The sequence below is a fragment of the Chiloscyllium plagiosum genome, chromosome 17 (genome assembly GCF_004010195.1).
Source record: "Chiloscyllium plagiosum isolate BGI_BamShark_2017 chromosome 17, ASM401019v2, whole genome shotgun sequence".
In the NCBI taxonomy this organism is placed as follows: domain Eukaryota; kingdom Metazoa; phylum Chordata; class Chondrichthyes; order Orectolobiformes; family Hemiscylliidae; genus Chiloscyllium; species Chiloscyllium plagiosum.
In genome coordinates, this window is record NC_057726.1 from 8,355,455 (window position 1) to 8,380,439 (window position 24,985).

General features: G+C 42.0%; 1 protein-coding gene across 1 annotated transcript in view; it reads left to right on the plus strand.

Moving 5' to 3' along the window:
- LOC122558714 (cadherin-8-like) overlaps nt 1-24,985 on the plus strand; it is a 309,702-nt gene that overhangs the window by 182,915 nt on the left and 101,802 nt on the right. Inside the window, exon 5 of the mRNA XM_043707506.1 lies at nt 23,289-23,456. Within this exon, the coding sequence (XP_043563441.1) occupies nt 23,289-23,456 (168 nt within the window). The remainder of the gene's footprint in view (nt 1-23,288; nt 23,457-24,985) is intronic.

Sequence of the window (24,985 nt, forward strand, 5' to 3'; positions counted from 1 at the left end):
GTAGATGTAACCTCCTTTTGTATTGTGTTTCTTGAATCTATTAATCTTGAGGGGAAAATGTTTGGAGATCCTGTGCCTCGGTATAAGTGTAGGACACAATATTTCAATTGTCATATTGAACCCACATGATTCTTACAGCCATTCTATGAATGGAGGGAGGATTTGGGCACATTTGGTGTAGCATAAATCACTGTCTTTTTCCCTCTGGATTTGGGTGCGTGTGTGATCCCTGGAGATGCAGGAAGGCTTTTATTCATTCTTATCTTCATGCATATAAAAGTAAGCCTTGGATTAATGACACCAACAGCATTGAGAATAGACCATTGAATTCCTTAGATAATGCATTAAGTCAGTTGGTTACAGCAAAAATTCCATGTAAGATAATTTACTATCTACTGCTTTGGTACTTTGAAGGTCAATGAATGATTTTTTAGTAATAAAACTTCAATTCCCACACCATTGTCTTCAGCTGACTCTCTCGTCCAGACTCTCTAGTTAACATCCACCAAAGTTTCACCTACACTTCCACACATGTCATTTATTGTATCTGTTGCTCCCAATGCGGTCTCCTCCACATTGAGGAGACAAGACGACTTCTCGCAGAGTGCTTCAGGGAACATCTCCGGGACACCTGCACCAATCAACCCCACCGCCCTGTAGCCAAACATTTCAACTCCCCCAACAAAGATTACAGTCAGTTCTTCTGTGAAGTACATTTCTTCAATGCAAGTTGGCTGTAACGTGATTAAATAATTTAGACAGTTATTTGTAGAAAGCGAACCTTCCTTTCTTGTAGTGGAAATAATGTGATTCTGGCCCCATTGGATTAAATGGTGCTGCTACTGTGCGATTTTCTTATAATGCGGGATCACACAGGAATGGAACTATTGTGTTATATCCCAACCAATGGTATCGAAAATTTAAAATTAACAATTGATCCAGCATCCATTGTTGTTTGTGGAAGAGAGTTTCAACCCTCTACTAACCCTGGTGTGCAGAATTGTTTCTCAACATTTCTTCAGAATGAATTGCTGGAAAAGCGCATTCCAGCTCTGATCCTCAGCTTCTGCAGTCCTCACTTTCTCCTAGAAGATTTCTTCAGAATGGTCTGGTCCTAATTCATTTTGTGTTTATTCATTCATAGGATGTGGCATCACTGGCTGGACCAGCATTTATTGCCCATCCCGAGTTGTCCGAGAGAAGGTGGGGGTGAGCTGCCTTCTCACAGTCTACCTGCTTTCGGGTAACCCACGCTAACATGATGATCTATAGTTCTCGAATTGTTTATGTTTATCTACCCTACCTTTTCCCTTTAATGTCTTGAAGATTTTGATTAGATTATCCCCTTAGACTTAGTGATGCAGCCCAAGGAACAAGCTGTGGCCATTTTGATAGCTCCTCCCAGGCACTCAATGTTACCATGCTTCAGTTAAAACTTCAGAGTATATGTTTTGTTGTCCCCTGAAACTGAAACCATGTGAGAGTTGAGAGGTTAAGGTTAGAGGGGAAAGAATAAAAGGCAACCTGAAGGGCAATGTTTTTACACAGAGGGTGGTAAGCATATGGAATGAGCTGTCAGTGGAAGTGGTTGAGGTGCGTATATTAACAACAGTTAAAAGGCATTTGGATAGGAAAAGGTTTGAAGGATATGGGCCAAGTGCAGAGAAATAGAGTTAGCGTGAAAGGACATTTTGGTCAGCATTGACCAGTTTGGGTGAAGGACCTTCTCTGTGCTATAGGACCCTATGGCTCTAACAGGACCTGGTGAAGGAGATGTTTTCAAGCCATACGGACTTAGTGCCTGGTCTTTTTTATAAGTAGGTTTTATCACAGGAGGCACACACTGAAGGGTGTTTCAGAGACAGGGTGGGAAAAGCAGGTGGAGGTAAGGGTCAATGGGCTGAGGAATGGCAGATGGAGTTCAATATATATTAATATGAGGTGTTGCATTTTGGGAAAACAAACAGGGGCAGGACTATACAATTAAAAGTAGGGCCTTGAGCAATATTGTAGAACAGACAGAGCTATGGATTCAGGGGCATAATTCTTTCAAATTTGCACAACATCTGGACAGGGTGGTTAAGAAGGCGTTTGGCACACACGCCTTCATTGCTCACACCTTTGAGTACAGGAATTCGGACATTATGTTAAGGTCATGATTAGATTAGATTCCCGACAGTATGGCCCAACAAGTCCACACTGACCCACCCAGGCCCATTCCCCTACTCTGTATTTACCCCTGACTAATGCATCTAACACTATGGATAATTTAGCACAGCTAATTCACCTAACCTGCACATTTTTGGATTGTGGGTGGAAACCAGAGCACCCGGAGGCAACCCACACAGGGAGAATGTGCAAACTCCACACAGACAGCCGCCCGAGGCTGGAATCGAACCCGAGTCTATGATTCTATTCCATTACTATTGCTGAGTCAAAATCCTGGAAATCCCTTCCTACCCCTGCTGTGGGTGTACCTGCATCAGACAGACTGCAGCAGCTCAAACGATCATGGCAGTTAGCAATTGGAATCAAATATAGCCCTTGCCAGAGATACTCGCATCCCATGAATGAATGATGAATTTTGCATAATATAGTACCCTTTAGTTGCACTTATACTTTCATCTATTGTATTTATGATTCTGGTTGTAAAAGGTGTCTCATAAAGTGTCATATCCCAAAGCACATCATGGGAGCACAATGTGGGAGAAGCTTATATCAAGCCAAAGTATGAACCATTAACTCCTTATCATGAGAGCTGCCACGGACCTTGTGTATATTTAAAGCTGAGATCAATAGATTCTTTCAGTTGGGGAATCAAGGATTATGGGGGAAAAGCAGGAAAGTAGATGTGAGGAATGTTGGATCAACCATGATCCTATCAAGTTTTGAAAAGATTTGTAGCTCAGATTGAGGTTCTGGATGTAGGTTTGTTCACTGAGCTGGAAGGTTCATTTCTAGACATTTCGTTACCTTACCAGGTAACATCTTCAGTGGGCCTCCGGGCAAAGCACTGCTGATAATTCCTGCTTTCTATTTATATGTTTGGGTTTCTTTGGGAAATGAACCTTCCAGCTCAGCGAGTAAACTTACATCCATGATCCTATTGAATGGCAGAGCAGTCTCAAGGGGCTATAGGGCCGACACCCGTTTCTGTTCCTTATGGTTTTATAAGACAGGTGACCAAGTGCTTGGCCAAAGAGGTAATGTTGCTGCTTTGATTCTGCTGTGGTTCTCATGCCTCAGGTCACTACTAAAGATTAGACCTAAACATTTCTGAAAATGGTAAGAATGGAGCAAGAGGCAATTTAATCTGCACTGCTCAGGGGAGGGAGGCAGGCAGTGTTGGTGGAACCAGCTAATTTATCAAAATCCCCCTTTCACAATCAGTCTACAAATCTTCTTTAAATATTTATCCGATTAGAACATACAACATAGAACATAGAATAGTACAGCACAGTCCAGGCCCTTCAGCCCTCGATGTTTTGCCAACCTTTTATCCTACTCTATGATTAGACTAACCTACGTACCCAACATTTTAATATCATTCATGAGCTTGTACAAGTTTTGCTAAAATGTCCCTAATGTATCTGACTCTACTACCACTGCTGGCAGTGCATTCCACACACCCACCACTCTCTGTGCAAAGAATCTACCCTAAATTTTCCTCCAAACTACTTAAAATTATGTCCCCTTGTGATAGACATTTCTGCCCTGGAGAAAAGTTTTTGACTATCCACTCTATTTATGCCTCTCATCATCTTGTACACCTCTATCAACTCACCTCTCATCCTTCTTTGCTCCAATGAGAAAAGCCCTAGCTCCCTCAACCTTTCTTCATAAGGCAAACCCTCAGTCCAGGCAGCATCCTGGTACATCTCCTCTGCACCCTCTCTAAAGCTTCCACATTCTTCCTATAATGAGGGGACCAGAGCTGAACACAATAGTCCAAGTGTGGTCCAACCAGGCCTCCATAGAGCAGCTCTGAAACTCAATCTCCCTGCTAGTGAAAGCCTACACACTGTATGCCTTCCTTTTGTGAAATTCAAACAACCTTCATCCCCACTTTTCAGGCAATGCATTATAGATCATAACAATTGTGGACCTGCAAATATCAATATGCTCAGGTCAAGTGCAGCAATGAGGCAGTGAGGGGGTGGGGGAGTTGGAGGCAGCAAAGGAATATTGCACCCAATTGCACAATAAACAGCAGAATTGAACTCACACAAATCTCACTGCTGACTCAGACTTTTAGATCAATGTCAGAGATCTTCTAATATTATTGCTACCTTTCTCTTGTGTTGGCATCAAAAACATTATAATTCATTCACTTCTGTTAAATCCACTGACTGTCAAGTCTCTACCATGTTAAGTTGAGAAGTGCTTGAATGACCTAAACAGAGAACAGTTGGAATAACAAATTTAGAAGAATGCATTGTTGCAATGGGATGTCGGTTATTTTGCTCCCTACACCATCGTTATTTACGTGCTAATGTGCTTTCATTGTTTTTCTGCAATTTTATCCAATGCTAGCTGAAGATGGAAAAGTTCCATTCAACTAGCAACTTTTCTAAACAATATTTATCCCTCAAATAATACCTTAAAAAAAATTAACTGTTCTTTCATTGTATTGCTTTTTTTTAGAGCTTGTTTGTGTGCAAATTAGCTGCCGCATTTTCAACATTACACCAATGAACACTGTCTACTTCACAGCTCATATTAGTCTATGGGACTTCCTGATGTTACTAAAGATGTTCAATAAATGCAAATTCTTTCTTTCTTTGGCTATTTTCTGTGTGCAAAGCTCAGCAAGTGATTGCTGGTAAGATGACATCAATTTCTATCCATCCTTCATTCAATTGACCAGCTTCATTTTGGATATCTGGTCGGCATGGATGAGTTGGACCAAAGGGTTTCGTTTCCCATGCTGTATAAGTAGGGTGGCATGGTAGCTCAGTGGTTAGCACTGCTGCCTCACAACACCAGGGTCCCAGATTTGATTCCAGCCTCAGGTGACTGTCCGTGTGGAGTTTGCACATTGCCTGCATGGGTTTCCTCCCACAGTCCAACGATATGCAGGTCAGGTGAATTGGCCGTGTTAAATTGCCTATAGTGCTAAGTGCATTAGTCAGATGGAGATGGGTTACTCTTTGGAGGGTTGGTGTGGACTGGTTGGGCTGAAGGGCCTGTTCCCATGCTGTAGGGAATCTAATCTAAACTCTATGACAACATTGTCTTCGCTGACTGATGGCAACTGACATTTTCCTGCACCCTTTCTGCTGTCTAAACCAAGACCATCAAAGCCAAAGTGAACCAATGGTTGAATCTAGGAACATCCTGTTCTGTGTATTTCTATATCATGTGATACTGTGTTTGGTATATAGGCCAATTGGGAAGGAGTTACAACAATGAAAGCAGAAATTTCTGGAGAAAGTCAGCAGGTCTGATAGCATCTGTGGAGAGTCAAAGTTAACATTTTGAGTCCAATATGACTCTTCTGCAGAACTTCAGGTCATTTACTCATAGAAACATTAGAAATGGAATACTAGTAGGCCATTCAGCCCCTCTAACCTGCTTCTCCATTCAATAAATCATGTCTGCTCCAGTTCAGGTATTACTGTCCTGTCTCCTTGAGATTCGGTGAAATAATGAAGAGGTTTAGTAAGTGGAAACTACTCCCTTTGACCAAGACTAGATTCTCTACAGCATGGAAAAATACCATTTGGCCCAACAGGTCCACACTGACCCTCCAAAGAGTAACTCATCCAGTCCCACTCCCCAACCCTACATTTACCCCTGACTAAATTGCCTAATTTAGCATGGCCAATTCACCTGACCTGCACAATCTTTAGATTGTGGGTGGAAACTCCAGCAGACACAGGGAGAACGTGCAAACTCTACACAGACAGTCACCCCAGGTAGGAATCGAACCTGGGTCCTTGGCACTGTGAGGCAACAGTGCTAACCACTGAGCCACCATGCTGCCCATGTTGTGATCCTAAAATTATAGATCAGCGTTTCGGAGAAAAATCAGGAAGTATTTTCCTATATGAAGTCTGACAGAATTGGAATTTTACAGCAGACAGTTGGGGAAGGGTGATAATTACAGTTAACAAGTCTGAGATCAATAGCTAAGAAAAAGGAGTGATATCCTATGGTGCAGTAACATTTCTGTCTATTAGCCAGAAGCACTGGGTTGTAAGTTCTTCTCCTGGATTTACTAGCCAATGTGGCCGAACACAGTACGTATCAACTGGTTAAACTCTTCAACATAAGCTGATGGCAGGTATTAAAAGTCAGAGAGATTCCTGGTCAATCAAGTGAGGGAAGCAAATTGAAACCTCAGGGATGACCATCTGTAAATCTAGGCTATGACATACACATTTGTAGCCACAGGAACCTGGCCTCCTCAGGTACGGTTGGTTCAGTTGACTGAATGGCTAGCATGAATTCTATTGGTGCCAACAGCACAGAGCTCAATCTCCATTCCAGCCGAGGTGGGCTTTGGACCACCGTCCTCACATTGGCCACAGTGGAGGTGGTTGGCCTCTCAGTCAAATCTGCTTTCAGCCAAAGAACTGAAGAAGACAGAGACATGCCCAAAGGTAAGTAAGTAGGAGAAAGTGAGGACTGCAGCTGCTGGAGAGTCAGAGTCGAAAGGTGTGGCGCTGGATAAAGCACAGCAGGTCAGGCAGCATCCGAGGAGCTGGAGTGTCAACATTTCGCGCATAAGCCCTTCATCAGGAATGTGGAGGGGCAAGGGGGTGAGATCAGGAATGTGGAGGGGGCAAGGGGATTATGCCTGAAACGTTGACTCTCCTGCTCCTCGGATGCTGTCTGACCTGTTATGCGTTTTCTAGCGCCACACTTTTTGACTCCAGAGGTGTGTAGGCAGAGCTGAGATGCAGAACTAAATGGTGAAGCAGTTGAATGGTTGTATCCTGCCTGGTTATTTCACCCACTCACCAGCTCTGCTACTTTTTTTCAGGAGGTCTGGTTGGCTCTTTCTTCTTTACTCCATTCCCCTCACAAGTGGAAATTGATAGACTCTGTTTCCATGTTCACAAGTTGTATCTCGAATAGCTCTTTCCCTTTTGCTTCTCCTTCATGAAGATTAATCCATCACCTGGAAACAACTCCAAGGCAGTATGCATCTTATTCCACTGGCTTTTCTTTAACATTTCGCAAGTAACTTTCAAAGTTCCAAATTGTGCTATCAGGAACCAGCACTCAGGAAAGTTCCTGCCATTGTGCTTTTCTGATGAAATTTTTTAAAAAATCTCCATTGAGCTTTTGTCCATGTGTCACACGAGCTATCAGACAGAGTAACTAACAGTGTGGTTGGAAGGGTTTGAGATACAGTTAAACCTTTGGGAGTAAGTTGCTAGAATTATTTTATGGTTGTAGGAATGTGACATAATGTTCCAAATGAAAATGAGAAATGGGATCAATAGAAACTCAAAGGGCCAGAGATTGCAATTACTCAACTTCTGATTGCTGAGAGAGCTGACTGTCATTTCAAATGGCTTTCATTAAAACATTGAAATGGACAATTCAGAGCAGGAGTAGGCCATTCAGCCCTTCAAGCCACCTCCACCATTCAATATGACTTTAGCTGATTATCCAACTCAGTGCCCAGTCCCTGTTTTCACTTCACAACCTTTGGTTCCTTTAACTCCAAGAAGAATATTTAACTCCTTCATAAAAACATTCAATATTTTGGCCTACACCATTTTCTGTGGAAGGTAATTGCACAAATTCACCACTTTTGGGGTGAAGAAATTCCTCCTCATCTCAGTGTCTTCGAAATGTATATCCTTGGACAATTAATACCATGTGCAGCTACTTGGGAAGAAACTATACTGACCAGAGAAGCATCTTTGAAATCTCAGCATTTAAGTATGACGGTCATTGCTTGCACAGAAATGTCCCAAAACAGCAATATACTGAAATTACCACATTATTACATTAGCAATGTTTTCAGATATAATAATTTGTCAAGCTACTAATGATGAATGTCCCTTTTTTTACATAATGTGTCTAATGTTTTCTAAGACTACCTGAGAGGGTAACTGGACCTCAGCTTACTCTTTTTTAAAAATTCATCTGTTTAATAATGATATTACCTCCAAAGCAGCTAAGACCTGAATCTGTGTCTCCTGACCCAGAGGTAGGGACACCACCACTGTGCCACATTTGTGCCTTATGTCATTGTTGCATCCAAAAGGTGACACCTCAGAGTGTAACATTTCCTCAGTACCATGAGGCTGCGCTTTTCCAGCAACACATTTCCATCTCTGATCTCCAGCATCTGCAGACCTCACTTTCTCCTCAGTACCATGAGAACCTTGTAGCTGTCTGTGCCATTAGCCTCTGTATATAACTCATACCCACCCTTTGTCGTCTTCAGGGGAGTCCCTTTAGCCTCTTAGAGTCATAGAAATGTACAGCATGGAAACAGACCCTTCGGTCCAACTTTTCCTTGCCGACCAGATATCCAACCCAATTTAGACCCACTTGCCAGCACCTGGCCCACATCCCTCCAAACCCTTCCTATTCATATACCCATCCAGATGCCTTTTAAAATGTTGCAATTGTACTAGCCCTTGTGGGTGGCACGGTGACACAGTGGTTAGCACTGCTGCCTCACAGCACCAGAGACCTGGGTTCAATTCCCGCCTCAGGCGACTGACTGTGTGGAGTTTGCACATTCTCCCCGTGTCTGCGTGGGTTTCCTCCGGGTGCTCCGGTTTCCTCCCACAATCCAAAAATGTCCAGGTTAGGTGAATTGGCCATACTAAATTGCCCGTAGTGTTGGGTGCAGGGGTAAATGTAGGGGAATAGGTCTGGGTGGGTGCACGTCGGTGTGGACTTGTTGGGCAGAAGGGCCTGTTTCCATACTGTAAGTAATCTAATCTAGCCTCTTCCTCCGGCAGCTCATTCCATACATGTACCACCGTCTGTGTGAAAAGGTTGCCCCTTAGGTCTCTTTTATATCTTTTCCCTCTCACCCTAAACCTATGCACTGTAGTTCTGGACTCCCCCGCCCCAGGGAAAAGACTTTGGGTTCCGAAGAACAATGTGACTTCATCTTTTCTTTTTGAGACTTTGATACTGACCATTATCACAGAAATCAAATTTGTAATATTTGCTTTTTTTTAACCAATTTCCTTTTTTACTTTTCTTTTTATTTTTCAGCGCTAAGAAGAGGAAAAAATATGGAAATGAACAGTAGGGCGGAGATTGACATTGAATTAAAATCCGGCCAGCTCACGCTAAAGTTAGTCAGCAATCACTGTGCTCTTGTTGTGGCTCAGTGGGCTGAAGTACCTGTTCTGCAAACAGGAGATTCCTGACTTAAAATCTCAATAGCACCTTTCTGCTGAATGGGCCTTTCAGGGCTCTTGTAGTTGTGTTCCTATCTGTGAGCCAGGAGGCCATGCTTCAATTCCCACCTACTCCAGCAATACTTAATAACATCCCTGAACAGGCTAGGTACTAGTTAGACAAAGTCTCATTCATACAATTCACCCCCTTGACAGGTGGTTGACAAACAAGGTAATGAGCCTTGGGAAATCAGCAGAAATGGAGTTACATCACAGCATTCTGTCCCTCAACCTCTCCACCTCTCTACCTCTCTTTCTTCCTTTGAGTCACTGTAAAACCTAACACCTTGACTTTGTCATGTTCCTGAAGTTGGCCTTATGTGGTTCACTTCCAAATTTTTTCTTTATAGCACTCTTTTGTGTAATGTCTAATTACATTCAAGGCACTCTGTGAATTGAGGTTGTTGTTGTAGAGTGAGTGAGTTGAATGAGCTGGTAGGGAAACAAAAGCTTACAGGGTATGGCTTTGAATTTGTTGTTTTCTTCCTGTCAGTTGTAATAAAACTCGCCTTCAAAAGTGTGTCTTGGTAATGTCACTCATCTGGTGATCCAAAGACACAAGCTAATTTGGCTCATTAGCAAACATTACTGCCTTTCAGCGCCAGGCACCCAGGTTCAATACCAGCCTTGGGTGACTGTCTGTTTGCACGTTCTCCTTGTGTCTGTATGGGTTTCTTCCGGGTGCTCTGGTTGCCTCCCACAGTCCAAAGATGTGCAGATTCAGTGGATTGTCCATGCTAAATTGCCAAGTGTCCAGCGATGTGCAAGGGCGGCACAGTGGCACAGTGGCACAGTGGTTAGCACTGCTGCCTCACAGCGCCAGAGACCCGGGTTCAGTTCCCGCCTCAGGCGACTGACTGTGGAGTTTGCACGTTCTCCCCGTGTCTGCGTAGGTTTCCTCCGGGTGCTCCGGTTTCCTCCCACAGTCCAAAGATGTGCATGTCAGGTGAATTGGCCATGCTAAATTGCCCATAGTGTTAGGTAAGGGGTAAATGGAGGGGTATGGGTGGGTTGCGCTTTGGCGGGTCGGTGTGGACTTGTTGGGCCGAAGGGCCTGTTTCCACATTGTAATTTAATCTAAAAAATCTAATCTAGGTGGGTTAGCCATGGGAAATGCAGGGTTTTGAGAATAGGGTGGGGGCTGTGTCTGCGTTGCACGGTCTTCATAGAGTCAGTGCAGCTTTGACAGGCTGAATGGCCTCTGTTTGCACTGTCGGGATCCTATAATGTTACAAGAATGTGGTTAAAATCCTACCATGGCAAATGGTGAATTTGAATTCAATGAAAGTCGACAGGTTAAAAAATGTTAAACAAATGGCGAACAAGTAACCACTGTTGACTTTGTCTGAAAAGGCATTTGGTTTGCAACTGTACTTTCGGGAATGAAATCTTAACTAATTTGAACAACATGTGATTTCAGACCCTCAATTTTGTGCTTGACTCTTAACTATTCTCTGGTCAATTAAGGATGGATAACAAATGGTGATCCAGACAGTGATGCCTGTATCCCATTGTCTTTTGCATGGATTAGCTTCTGGTTTGAGTGGCTACTTTATTGCAGTCAAATTACATGAGGCTGACAGGAATTTCAGTAATGATGCTATTCCATAATTCTTATCTCTTTCTCATGTCGGCAGATGAGGAAAGGTGCAATAAATAAGGTCCGTACAAATTCTGTCAAATTTTAACTTGAAGAAAGGAGATGGAGACTAGAGTTTTTCCCGAATTAAACAAAAAAAACCAAAGAACTGCCGATTGTGGAAATTGCTGAAGAAGGATCATTGGACCCGAGATATTCACTTTTTTTTCTCTCCACAGATGTTGCCAGCTATTTCTGTTTCTGCTTCTAATCCTGAAGTAATGTTGTGTCTATAAAGACATAGCTCCAACTTCATCCAGCCTTCACAAAGTCTGTTATACATTCTTCAATGAGATTTGACTAAAGTAATATATTTAGTAAACTAAATCGCCAAACATTCATCAGTTATGTGAGTGTTTAGAGAAACTGGGATTGTTCCTCTTCAATGTCAAGGAGATGTAATGAAGGAATTTAGAGTTATTTTCGAAAGAAACTATTGCATTTGACAGTGTGAGGATAACTGGACTACGCAGAGTTAAAATAATTTAGCAATCTAACAGAAAAGTGATGAGAACAAATTGTTCTTTGCAACATATTGCGATAACTTCTTCTACAGATATTTTTTCTCTAATGTGATAGTTTCATTCTTGTGCAACTGGGCACTATAGAAAAATCTCGTTTTAGAAACAGTGCTTAAAGTGTTGGCAATGCAATCACATTAGACCCAACACACGTTTTATAAGTTTATGCTTTAGAAACAGTGTCCCCAATTCACCAATCACGTTATAGCAAATTTGTGTTAAAAAAACGTGCATTATAGTAGAATGACTTGTATATGCTTTCTTGGGATGACAGTGGATATTTCTGTCAAGGCCAACATTTGTTGCTATTCCCTGATTACCCTTGAATTGAATAGTTTCCTGAGTCATTTCAGGGGGCTGGTTAAATTCAACCACATTCTGGAGTAACATGAGAGTCATACCAGCTGAGGATAACAGATTTTTATTTCCTTAAAAGGAAATCTGTGAATGAAGAAGGTTGATAAACAACAATTGATGATCTTTCAATAAGGACTGAAACTTTGATTTCCTTCCAATAACTGAGGTCAAATTTGCCAGCTGCTAATGGAGGCTTTGAACCCACATTCCCAAAGCTTGAACCTCCAGAATACTCACCCAGTGATGTTATTACTGTGCCACTATGACCTCCAAACGCATGATAAATGATAATCTGCCCAAAAGGATATTGGAAACATATACAGTGGTAATTAATCCAAGATGGAGGATAGGCTGCTCCTTTTTTGAGGTACTTTAGGTGTTGGAGGCGATTTCCTCGAATTATGTTTCTAAAGCATAAACTTATAAAACGTGTGTTGGGTCTAAAACAGCAATTACTGTTTTACATGCTGTTGCATTGTGTTGGAACTTTGGAGAAATAAAAAGTCAAAACAATGGCACTTTTTAAAGGGGGAGGAACAGACAAAGGCAGCGCATGGTGAGGTCAGAGAGATGGAGAGAGTGAGAGAGAGACCCACATTGCTAACTGACACAGCAGTGAACCTGCACAGTTAATGTCTTTGCTGTTTGAACTCATGTATTGCTGGATATCGGAATGGATCTGGGAAAATGAACAAACAGTGAAATTCACAACTGCTCTTGGAGGAACCTGTTTGGGAGAGGTCATAGCAGAGAGACAGATAAGTGAATAGATTTAAGTGTGGTTTTGCTGTAAGTCTTCAGTAGTGCATAAAGTGGGGTCTTTCTTGATTATATGTTTTATTGAGCTATGTCTCTTGATTACATGTAAAATATAAGCATAAATATTAATTTAACCTGGAGCAGTGTTTTGTAGAGGAATTAGACAGTGCTATTTTCTGCATCTGTCGATTGAAAGAAGCAAAAATGGTCTTTAGTGGAGTGATATGCTCTTGTTGTCGGATGTAGGAGTTTAGGGATCGTTTATAGGTTACTGAGGATTATATCTGCAATAAATGCCGTTGGTTGTGAATCCTATCAGAGCGAATGGATCAGTTGGAGAGACAGTTAGAGGCAATGAGGAATTTACAAGAGTATGAGGGTGTGCTGAATGGCAGTTATAGGAAGGGAGTAAACTCACTGATGCACTCACATAGATGGGTTAACTCTGAGAAATGTAAGAGAAGTAGGTGGTTAGTGCAGGAGTCTTCTGTGGCTATTGCCATTTCAAACAAGTATAGTATTCTGGAAAATGTAGTAGGTGACGGATTCTCAGGGGAATGTAGCACGCATAGCCAAGTTTCTGGTATCAAGACAGGCTCTAACATAATGAGGGGTAAGTCAGGTTCCAAGAGATCAATTGTATTAGGGGACTCTCTAGTCTGAGGCACAGACAGACGTTTCTGCGGCCAGCAGTGAAAAATCAGAATGGTGTGTTGCCTCCCTGGTGCCAGGATCAAGGATGCCTCAGAGAGAATGCCGAATGTTCTCAAGGGGGAGAGGGTCCAGCAGGGGATCATTGTACACATTGGAGCCAACAACATAGGAAGGGAAAAGGATGAGATTTGGAAGGGAGAATGTAGAAAGTTAGGCAGGGATTTAAAAAGGAAATCCTCAAGAGTAGTAAATATCTGAATTACCCCCGGTGCTACGAGCTAATGAGGGTAGGAATAGGAAGGTACAGCAGATGAATACATGGCTGAGGAACTGGTGCAGGGGAGAATGATTCACATTTTTGGACCATTGGAATCTCTTCTGGGGTAGAAATGATCTGTACAGGAAGGATGGATTGTACCTGAATTGGAGGGGTCTAATATACTGGCAGGGAGATTTACTGGAGCTGTTTGGGAGGATTTAGACCGGTAAGGTGGAGGTGGGATCCAGGGAGATAGCGAGGAAAGAGATCAATCTGAGATTGGTACGGTGGATAAAAGAAGGTACAAAGCAAAAATCAAGGTAGGACTGATAAACTGAACTGCATTAATTTCACTGCAAGACACCTAACAGGGAAGGCAGATGAACTCAGGGCATGATTAGGAACATGAGACTGGGATATCATAGCAATTACAGAAATGTGGCTCAGGGATGGGCAGGACTGGCAGCTTAATGTTCCAGGATACAAATGCTACAGGAAAGATAGAAAGTGAGGCAGGAGAAGAAGGGGAGTGGTGATTTTGATAAGGGATAGCGTTATAGCTGTACTGATGGAGAATATTCTTGGAAATACATCCAGGGAAGTTATTTGGGTGGAACTGAGAAATAAGAAAGGGATGATTGCCTTATTGGATTATATTATAGACCCCCTAATAGTCAGTGGGAAATTAAGAAACTAATTTGTAAGGAAATTTCAGTTATAAGTAAGAATAATAGGGTGGTTATGGTAGCAGATTTTAACTTTTGAAACATAGACTGGGACTGCCATAGTGTTAAGGGTTTCGATGGAGAGGAATTTGTTAAGTGTGTACAAGAATATTTTCAGATTCAGTATGTGGATGTACCTATTAGAGAAGGTGCAAAACTTGACTTACTCTTGAGAAATTTGGCAGGGCAGGTGACTGAGGTGTCAGTGGGGGAGCACTTTGAGACCAGTGACCATAGTTCTATTAGTTTTAAAATAGTGATGGAAAAGGATAGACCAGATCTAAAAGTTGATGCTCCAAATTGGAGGAAGACTAATTTTGACGGTATTAGGCAAGAACTTTCAAAAGCCGATTGACGGCAGATGTTTGCAGGTAAAGGGATGCCTGGAAAATAGGAAGGCTTCAGAATGAGATAACAAGAGTCCAGAGACAGTATATTACTATTAGGGTGAAAGGCAAAGGCTGGTAGGTATAGGGAATGCTGGATGACTAAATAAATTGAGAGTTTGGTTAAGAAAAAGAAGGAAGCATATGTAAGGTATAGACAGGATAAATCGAGTGAATCCTTGGAAGAGTATAAAAGCAGTAGGAGTATACTTAAGAGAGAAATCAGGAGGGCAAAAAGGGGATATGAGATAGCTTTGGCAAATAGGGCTAAGGAGAATCCAAAGGCTTGTTATAAATGCATTAAGGACAAAAGGGTAACTCGGGAGAGAATAGGGCCCCTCAAAGATCAGCAAGGCAGCCTTTGTGTGGAGCTGCAGGAGATGGGGGAGATACTAAATGAATATTTTGCATCAATGTTTCCTGTGGAGAAGTCAAGGAAGATATAGAATGTAGGGAAATAGATGGTGACATCTTGAAAAATGTTTATAATACAGAGGAGGAAGTGCTGGATGTCTTGAAACACATTAGAATGGATAAATCCCTGGGCCCTGATCAGGTTGTACCCTCGAACTCCGTGGGAATCTCTGGAAGTGAATACTGGGAGTCTTGCTCAGATATTTTATTCATCGATAGTCACCGGTGAGATGCTGGAAGACTGGAGGTTGGCTAACATGGTGCCACTGTATAAGAAGGGTGATCAGGACAAGCCAGGGAACTATAGACCAGTCAGCCTGACTTTGGTGGTGGGCACATTGTTGGAGGAAATCCTGAGGGACAGGATCTACATGTATTTGGAAAGGCAAGGACTGATTAGGGATAGTCAACATGGCTTTGTGCATGGGAAATCATGTCTCACAAACTTGATTGAGCTTTTTGAAGAAGTAACAAAGAGGATTGTTGAGAGCAGAGCAGTAGACATAGTCTATATGGATTTCATTAAGGCATTCGTCAAGGTTCCCCATGGAAGACTGGTTAGCAAGGTTACATCTCATGAAATACAGGGAGAACTAGCTGTTTGGATACAGAACTGGCTCAAAGGTAGAAGACAGAGGGTGGTGGTGGAGGGTTATTTTTCAGACTGGAGGCCTGTGACCAGTGGAGTGCCACAATGATCAGTGCTGAGTCCACTACTTTTTGTCAATTAGATAAATGATTTTGGTGTGAGCATAAGAGGTACAGTTAGTAAGTTTGCATATTACACCAAAATTGGAGGTGTCATGTACAGCGAAGAGGGTTACCTCAGATTACAACAGGATCTTGATCAGATGGGCCAATGGGCTGAGGAAGATGGTGACATCTTGAAAAATGTTCATATTACAGAGGAGGAAGTGCTGGATGTCTTGAAACACATTAGAATGGATAAATCCCTGGGACCTGATCAGGTTGTACCCTCGAACTCCGTGGGAATCTCTGGAAGTGAATACTGGGACTCTTGCTCAGATATTTTATTCATCGATAGTCACCGGTGAGATGCTGGAAGACTGGAGGTTGGCTAACATGGTGCCACTGTATAAGAAGTATTGAGTACAGGAGTTGGGAGGTCATGTTGAGGCAATACAGGACATTGGTTAGGCCACTGTTGGAATATTGCATGCAATTCTGGTCTCCTTCCTATCGGAAGGATGTTGTGAAACATAAAAAGGTTCAGAAAAGATTTACAAGGATGTTGACAGGGTTGGAAGATTTGAGTTATAGGGAGAGATTGAATAGGCTGGGGCTGTTTTCCCAGAAGCTTCGGAGGCTGAGGGGTGACTTTATAGAGGTTTATAAAATCATGGGGGGCATGGATAGCATAAATAGAAAAAGGCTTTTCCCTACGGCTGGGGAGGCCAGAACTACAGGGCATAGGCTTAAGGTGAGAGGAAAAAGATATAAAAGAGACCTAAGGGGTCATTTTTTCATACAGAGGGTGGTCCACGTATGGAATGAGCTACCAGAGGAATTGGTGGAGACTAGTATGATTGCAACATTTAAAAGGCATCTGGATGGGTATATGAATAGGAAGGGTTTGGAGGGATATTGGCCAGGTGCTGGCAGGTGGGACTAAATTGGGGTGGGATATCTGGTCGGCATGTACGAGTTGGACCAAAGGGTCTGTTTCTGTGCTGTACATCTCGCTGACTCTTCGACTCTAAGTGGATAGATGCACAGAGATGTGAAAAAAATACAAAACTATGGGTCGAAAGCGGAGAAGTGGGATGAATCAAACAACTTTTCCAACAAACCAACATCAACACGCTAGCTTGTATAGACTCCTTACATACCAAAAGATTCTGACCACAACTGTATCTCTCTCTCTCTCTCCTTTTCTCTCTCTGTCACAAATCAAAAGGCTCTTTGGGAAATTCCAATAAGTCTCAGACTTTTTAAAAAGGATTGGCTTATTCCTTCTGGTCCGATCTGCCAGCCAAAATCCTACTGCTGTCCTGCCCACCCATGTGAGCGATTTGGGACTTGACTTCACCCATTCCCGACCCGTTACCTTGTGAAATTATTTTCACATTTGCAAGTGAGTTTCCAGTCGGCCAAGATTTGCAGCAAGGGGATGAATGGTAAAACTCAACAATGGGTGTGGTGAAAGATTGTTGTGATTGTCGGGGTGGGGGGAGAGAAAGAAGTGTCTTCAGCTCCTTCAGGCAGGAACAGAGATGAAAGTTGTCAGAGCGTAGGCATAATCACTAACGGGAGTTAAATGGGTCAAGGAGGCAATTCTCGTTCCGTTGGTTTGATCTACTTCAGTTGTGACTTCATGGCAAAGAAAAAAATCAGGAAAGATTCTGCTGATGAACTCTCGGCTCATGAGCCAAAGAGAAAAATGAAAATAAAACAAACGAGGCTTAACTCAGTCAATAAAACACGCCAACTGTATTACATTATGTGAACTGTTTTCTGCTAAATTAGTGCATATGCTTGCTACATCTGAGGGCAGTGTTGTTCTGCACAGAGTAGCTGTAGTCCTGTGCTCTTATAAGAGAGATAAAATGGTGGGTGATTTAACCTGAGGGTCATCACACCTCAGGCAAAGAGCAAAGGTTGAGAAGGAGAACCCTTCATAGTAACCTTACCTGGGGTGGGAATTGAACACATGCTGTTTTTTTTTTAATTTTATATTGCAAACTGACCATCTAACCAACTAAGCTAGCATTGTTCTATTGAAGGGCTGTATATGTGCAACTCTATTGAAAGAGCAGCTCTATTGCCTGTTAAGACAATGGTGGCTTTTTAAAGGTGGGCAAAAGTGAGGACTGCAGATGCTGGAAACAGAGTTTAGATTAGAGTGGTGCTGAAAAAGCAGAGCAGGCCAGACAGCATCTGAGGAGCAGGGAAATCGACATTTCAGGCAAAAGCCCTTCATCAGGAATTTTTAAAGTTGCCTGTCGTTGTTTAGTAACTTCTTCAAGTAATATGTCTGTGTATAAATTGAATGTTATTGAACTAGTTACCCTGAAAGGTACTATTTCTAAGATCCATTCCTGCTGTCACTTCAGTCAAAGTTCACCAATCACCTTCCTCAGCTCAGAACCAGGCATGGAGGGAACTATGGATCAGAGAATTGGTAGTTCAAAGTTTTACTAGTGTATTGCCTTTTAGCTTTACTCTCTTGAACCTAATTTCCTCCAGGTAGAATAGCCTACTGACTATTTACAAAAATAAAACACTGGGTGTTTTCACAGAATGATGTTTTTTTTAAATTTACTCATGGAGTGTGGGCATCACTGGTTGTCCAGTATTTTTTGCCCATTCCCAGTTGCCTTGAAGAAGGTGGTGCTGATGAGCTATCTTCTTGAACTGCTGCAGTCCATACTGTCAGTTGACCCACAATGTTCTGAGGGAGGGAATTCCACAATTTGGACCCAGCAAGAGAGAAGGAATGGTGATAGATTTCCAAGTCAGAATGTAAGTGGCTTTGGAAGGGAACTTGCACAGGGTGGTGTTCTCATGTACCTTCTACCCTTGTCCTTCTAGATAGAAGTGGTTGTGTGTTGGGAAAGAGCCTTGGTGAGTTGTTCTGGTACACCTTGTGGATGACACACATTGCTGCCACTGGACACTGGTGTGAAGGGAGTGAATGTTGAGGATGGTGAGTAGGGTGCCAATCAAAGGGACAAAGATTCAATTGTCTCTTGTTAGAGGCGATCATTGCCTGGTGTTTATTTAGCGTGAATATTTCTTGCCACTTGTCAATCCAAGCCTGGATATTGCCCAATCTTGTTGCATTTGAACATAGACTACAGGTTGTGCTGGTATAATGTGCATTTCATTAACACAAATTGTCTATAACTCAACTGACGAATTGTGGACGCGGTTTGGATAATGCGAACTTGCTACTGAAAGTGTATAGAGATTTTGTCCAGTGCAATTTGCTATAGCGAGTGGTCAGAGAGAAATACAACTATTGCATTATAGCGGAATTGCCTATAATTCAGTACTTAAAGTGTTGAGAATGGTGCCGATCATTGTGCAATCATTAGTGAATGGTTGAGTTTGGGAACATATACCTCTCAGCACCAGCCCAGAGATGTTAATGCACAGCACTGGATGAGGTGGGACTTGAACCTAGGCTTTCTGCCTCAGAGATGGGGACACTGTCACTGCACCACAGAAGCCCTTGTTGCTTTCTACTGCATGAGTTTCCTTTAAGTTCATCCAGCTGAGATCAGTTAACCAAGCATAGGTTGCATTGTGGATCGGGGAACTCACAGTATGAATGATTCAGTCAATCCACTCAGTCTAGCAGCTGCACTATCAACTCGTACTTCTGCCCGCATCATTATAATAAGAATCTGTTGCATCTTGTTCACTCCATTATAAATCGTTATAAATAAACCATTTTGTAGATGCACTGCAAAAAAACCGTGCAAAAAAATAACTCGACAAATGGGAACCTGTTATGTGATAGCACTGAATGAATTACTAGCTCATTCTCACTAATAGATGTACAATTTGGTATCATCAAAAATCCTCTGAGTTGCATAATTCCATTGCCAAGAAACTTCAGAAGAGGTCAAGATTTGCGTTCTAATCCCAGAAGAAATAAATTGCTTAAATTAAATAGAATCACCTTTGAAGCAAGACAGTACCAAACATATGTACCATAATCTACTTTGCTTAATATACTTCTACAATAATTTAACCCTTAAGGTGTATCAATTCTTCAGACATTGTCACCTGAAAGGACAGCTTCTTCTTGAATTTGGTTCTGAGGAGGAGACTCTTGATGCTTTATTAATAGTGTACCCAAAGTCACCCTTTAACTTCTTTTGATAATATAGTGTGGAGTAATTACTCAAAGTGCACTGATAGAAAAGCAATACAGGAGCAATTAAACAATCCAGAGGGTGGTTCACAAAGGACATCCACACCCCAGTAACCAATCTGTCCTTCATTCCATTGCTTTTGCAGTCAGCTTGATCATTATGGGAAACCAGACTATCACAAGTCAGTCAGCACTGATGCTAACGTTCAGGTTCATTAACCTGATGTTAATGTTGATGGTCCTGCTTATGAAAGGTTTCACTAATGAGCTTGTGGGATGCTCATCATTATCTTCTGCTGTGTCTCTGTGGCTCTAGTCTTTTATCCCTGCCATACAGAAACATCACACACCCAAAAGAAGAAAGCCCTGGGTTTCTGGACAGTACATTCTGAGGCAGAGCCACACGCTTAATGACAAGTTGTACTCACTGAAGCTACAAAACTTTATTCTCTTGGACAGACCATGAAAAGAGAGAAATGATTGAGAAGGATCCCAAATCCCATAGACCTTGGGGCAATTTGTTGCCTAAAGAGAACAGCAAGATATTGGATGTGGGACCCCAGTGCCTATGTATCTTGTATTTGATGCCGTCATTTAGAGATATACCACTCTCAACTCTGCGAAATAAGATTGTAGGTTCAATAGTCTGACACATGAAAACCTAGACTGAAACTTCAAGGTGCCAGTGTGAAGATAATGCCTTTCAGATGACATGTCAAACTGAGGGTCTAACATGCTCCCAAGATCCTGGGGTGCCAGAGGGGTTACAGCAGACCATGGGGCAATGAAGGATGGCTGATAACCGATGGTCTTCTTCATGTTGCATCCCCAATGACTTTGTGATAAAAATGTGCCTAATATGTGGGGAAGCATTATCATGTTATGTAATTTATTGAAGTGAATATGATGGCTATAATCCATCTGTTTTGAAAGGAACCCAAAGCGTGCCCTTGATTTCTTCGACAAAGTTAAAAATCACACAACTCCAGGTTATTGTCCAACAGTTTTATTTGGAAGCACTATCTGCTGGAGTGCTGCTCCTTCATCAGGTAGCTGTGGAGCAGGATCATGAGCCTGCTGGGGGAGCAGTGCTCCAAAAGCTAGTGCTTCCAAATAAACTTGTTGGAATATAACCTGGTATTTTGAGATTTTTAACTTTGTACACCCCAGTCCAACAATGGCACCTCCACATCTTGATTTCTTGGTTCACAGTTATGATTCAGATAGTTTATTAGTGAGAATGGCAGGGGGACCTTACAATGATGCTCATCCTACCCCTCTCCCGACCAACACTATCCATGTAGATATTATTATGGGATGACGAGCCAGATGACAAAACCATTGAAACTTGTGAATGAGATACTTTTTTTTTGCTGTTTTTTTTCTCCCTTTGATATGTGGAAAATGGCCCCAAGTGAATTGGACACCAGCCAGATTTGCAGCCATCAGAAACTGAGAGGAAAATCCAATTTTATTGTTAAACAGCTTTCTTTTAGAAATCATTGATTTATTTATATTGCACATTCTTTATAACTTCGAGTGATCCCAAAGCACTTTGCAGACAATGAATTACTTTTTCTGAAGTGCAGTTGCAGTTGTGATTTAAGAAACACAGCAGCCAGTTTGTGCTTGTCAAGATCTTGTCAGCAGATTTCATTTTGCTGAATGGATGATTGAAAAGTAGACATGAATGGAAAGATCTGTGACATCTCAAGGCGCCCAAGGTAAATAAAATGCCATGATCTGAGTAGGTTAGAACTTTGTGAAGGAACACTTTGTGCTGATGCTGATTGAAGGGTGAATATTGGTAAGGACTCTGCAAATCCATCCTCTGCTCTTCTTCAAGATAGTGTCATGGAATATTTCATATCCTTCTCAGAAGGCAGCCATGTTCTTAGTTTAATGTGTCATTGAGAGGCAGCCTCTCCAACACTGCGATTCCCCTTCCATATGACCAAATGCTGGGTCAACATCCCTTCCTAACAGCATTGCGGGTCTATCTACAGCACCTTGAGCAATAGTTCAAGAAAGCATCTGGCCACCACCTTCTTAAGGGCAACTAGGGATGGGCAGTAATGGGATGACCCAGCTATCCTGTGAGTGAATAAAGAAAGTTCTGCTGTGACAGTGCGAGATAAAATTCTAAACTCAAATCTATGGAATAGGAGTTGAACCCACAACTTTCTGATCCAGAGATGAGGAGGTCTCCCACTGTTCCTTATCCGACTCGAAATGATTTGATTTGACTTGATTTATTATTGTCCCGTGTACCTAAGTATAGTGAAAAGTTTTGTTTTGCATGCAGTACAGGCACCACATACAAAGAATGATTATAAGAAATGTTGGAATAAGATCTGCTGTAGAGAGCTCGCAAAGTTTTGCCCTCTGTCAGCGTCAACTTGAACTTTGATATCTTGATCAACAACACTTAGAAATAAGTTTTATAGTCATACAGCACAGAAACAGACCCGTCTGCACCAATCAGACATCTTAATCTGACCTAGTCCCATTTGCCAGCATTTGGCCCATATCTCTTTAAACTCTTCCTATTCTTAGACCCATCCAGATGCCTTTTTAAATGTTGCAATTGTACCAGCCTTCCCCAATTCCTCTGGCAGCTCATTCCATAAGCAAATTTGTGCATTCTACTGGATGCCCAGCATGGATTTTTGCTTTACTCCATTGCCTTAACTCCCACTATACCAAAAGGATCCCTTTTGTATCCTGTGTTCACCTTGCTGTCTGACCTTTCTGAATCACATTTGAAACTTGAGCTGACATGGGGCTGAAATTCATTACAAATTGAACTGTGTGCAATCAACAGTAAAAGGGTCTTCCATTGCTACAGCCTGGAAGTCTGAGTCATTAGGAGTGAGGGGAGAATTGGCTGTCCGATAGATATACAATTAACTTAACTGCAGATGGACTTGGCTGCTAATACAATTAAACACATACAAGGTAAGAGGAGGATAAAGAGAATTGCTGGCTCTTCAATTATTGAATTGTTTTCCAAAGGAGTTGTGTCCTTAAGGAAAGGACAATAAAAATCAGGATCAGGAGAATTCAACCCTGAGCATATTAAAGATCCCCTGAGTGCCATGGTTTTAGAAGACTAGACAGCAATAGTGGTAGATTAAATTTCCCCTGGCACTCTCACTTGAATGACAATGCACATGAGTGAATCCATATTCCAATTCCAAAAATACATTTTCACAGAAAAAAGATTTTAATAAAAATAGGTTTCGTCTATTGAATTGTAAAAATGGCTTTAACCTTTCATGCTTTTTTTCCCATGCACAATTTATGTTCTTCTTCTTTTAAACACTATCTCATTTTTTGCACTAGGAATTATAAGGACTGCCCTTCCGAACATGGATCGGGAAGCACGAGAGGAATATCTGGTGGTGATACAAGCAAAGGATATGGGAGGCCACATGGGAGGTCTCTCTGGAACAACAACTGTAACAGTCACATTGACTGACGTTAATGACAACCCACCCAAGTTTACACAAAGTAAGTATCATCCATCACAGAAATTCCGTACTTTGTAACCTGAATGTAAGGACTTTTTTCTTATTCTACATTGAAGGAATGCAGGTTATTTTAAAAGAGAAACCTGTGGAACAGATTTACGGTATATAAAGTTTCGGTTGAGCAGCCAGCCATACAGCTTCCATCTGCACAATCTGATATGGCTTAGTGCCTTTTCTCCAAAGGCAAACTGTGCTCAATATCCTCCAATGAATAAGATTGCAATTGTCACACACACATACACACACACACACACACGCAAACACACGCGCGCGCGCACACACACACACACACACACACGACATAGCATCTCACTCAGCCACTTCTGTTGTACTCCCTCTCCCTCACTGTCTGCTGCAGCTTTCAGAAAACCAAGTTTGGCCTTCCATGGCATCTTGTTGTGTAGATTACCTTGCTATGTGTGGGACAAATTCATGTTGTTTCTCCCTTTTTTAGAGAGTGAGATGATAAGCCAAGAACTCCCACCCCCACTGTCCTCTTGCATTTCATGGCACTGTTAAAAAAGAGAGGTTTGCAGAACTTTGAGGGAAAAGCAGCAGACGTAGATCAATTGGATAGCTCTTCTGAAGAAATGGCACCAAATGGCTTCTTGCCATATTATTCTATGATCCTCTCTTCAGCTGTCTGACCTGACCCTCAAACCCCAGATGAGTTCCAATCCCCAATAAATAATGTCAAGTTAGTACCAAGCCTTGACTTTCACTCCAGCTCTACTTCCTCCCTGCCACAAGGAGGTGCTCAAGGATGTACTAGATGCCATCTCACTTGAGTTTGGTTTTGAAAAGATTGGTGCTCCCTAAACACCTGAGCTGCTTCGGCTGTTCCTTCCCCATTTTAAACTCACCTTCATCAATGCTTTTCATATCTAAAACATTTGTAACATTCAAAAGCCTCCCAAAGTGCTTCAAAGGAGAATGATCAGACTAGCAAAAATTGCTTCAGTTCCAAGTAAGGGGATATCAGGGCAGGTGATCTACAAGGTTATTTTGAAGAGTGTTTCCACGAGGAGAGAAAGATAACCATATTGTATACCAAGTCTTATCACAATTTCAATGTCGGCTGGAAATATATTTACTTGATTAAGTCTCTTAACATTCCTGTTAAGCCTGCTTTGTTGTTTGTGCTTTGAAATTAAAATAGTTCCAATTGCTGTAAATGGTGACACCATCCTCACATTGTTTACTAATTCTATAGATTCCACCAGTGTTCCAACTCTTTTCAATGACCCCTCCACCCTTCATAATGCCACCCTCATCCCCGTTGATAGTACAGTTCCATTAACACTGGTCTCCATTTGTATCAAGCCAGTCTTCCTGTACTTGCCCTGCCACTAAACATGAGGAGGTGATTTGACTCAAGATATTATCACAACCAAGTGTAATGTTTTGCAGCAACCTACATATAGCAGGAGACATATCTATTGCAAAGAAAAATGATTATGGTTGTTAGGGGAAGCCAATCATCTCAATCTCGGGATGTCATTGCACGGG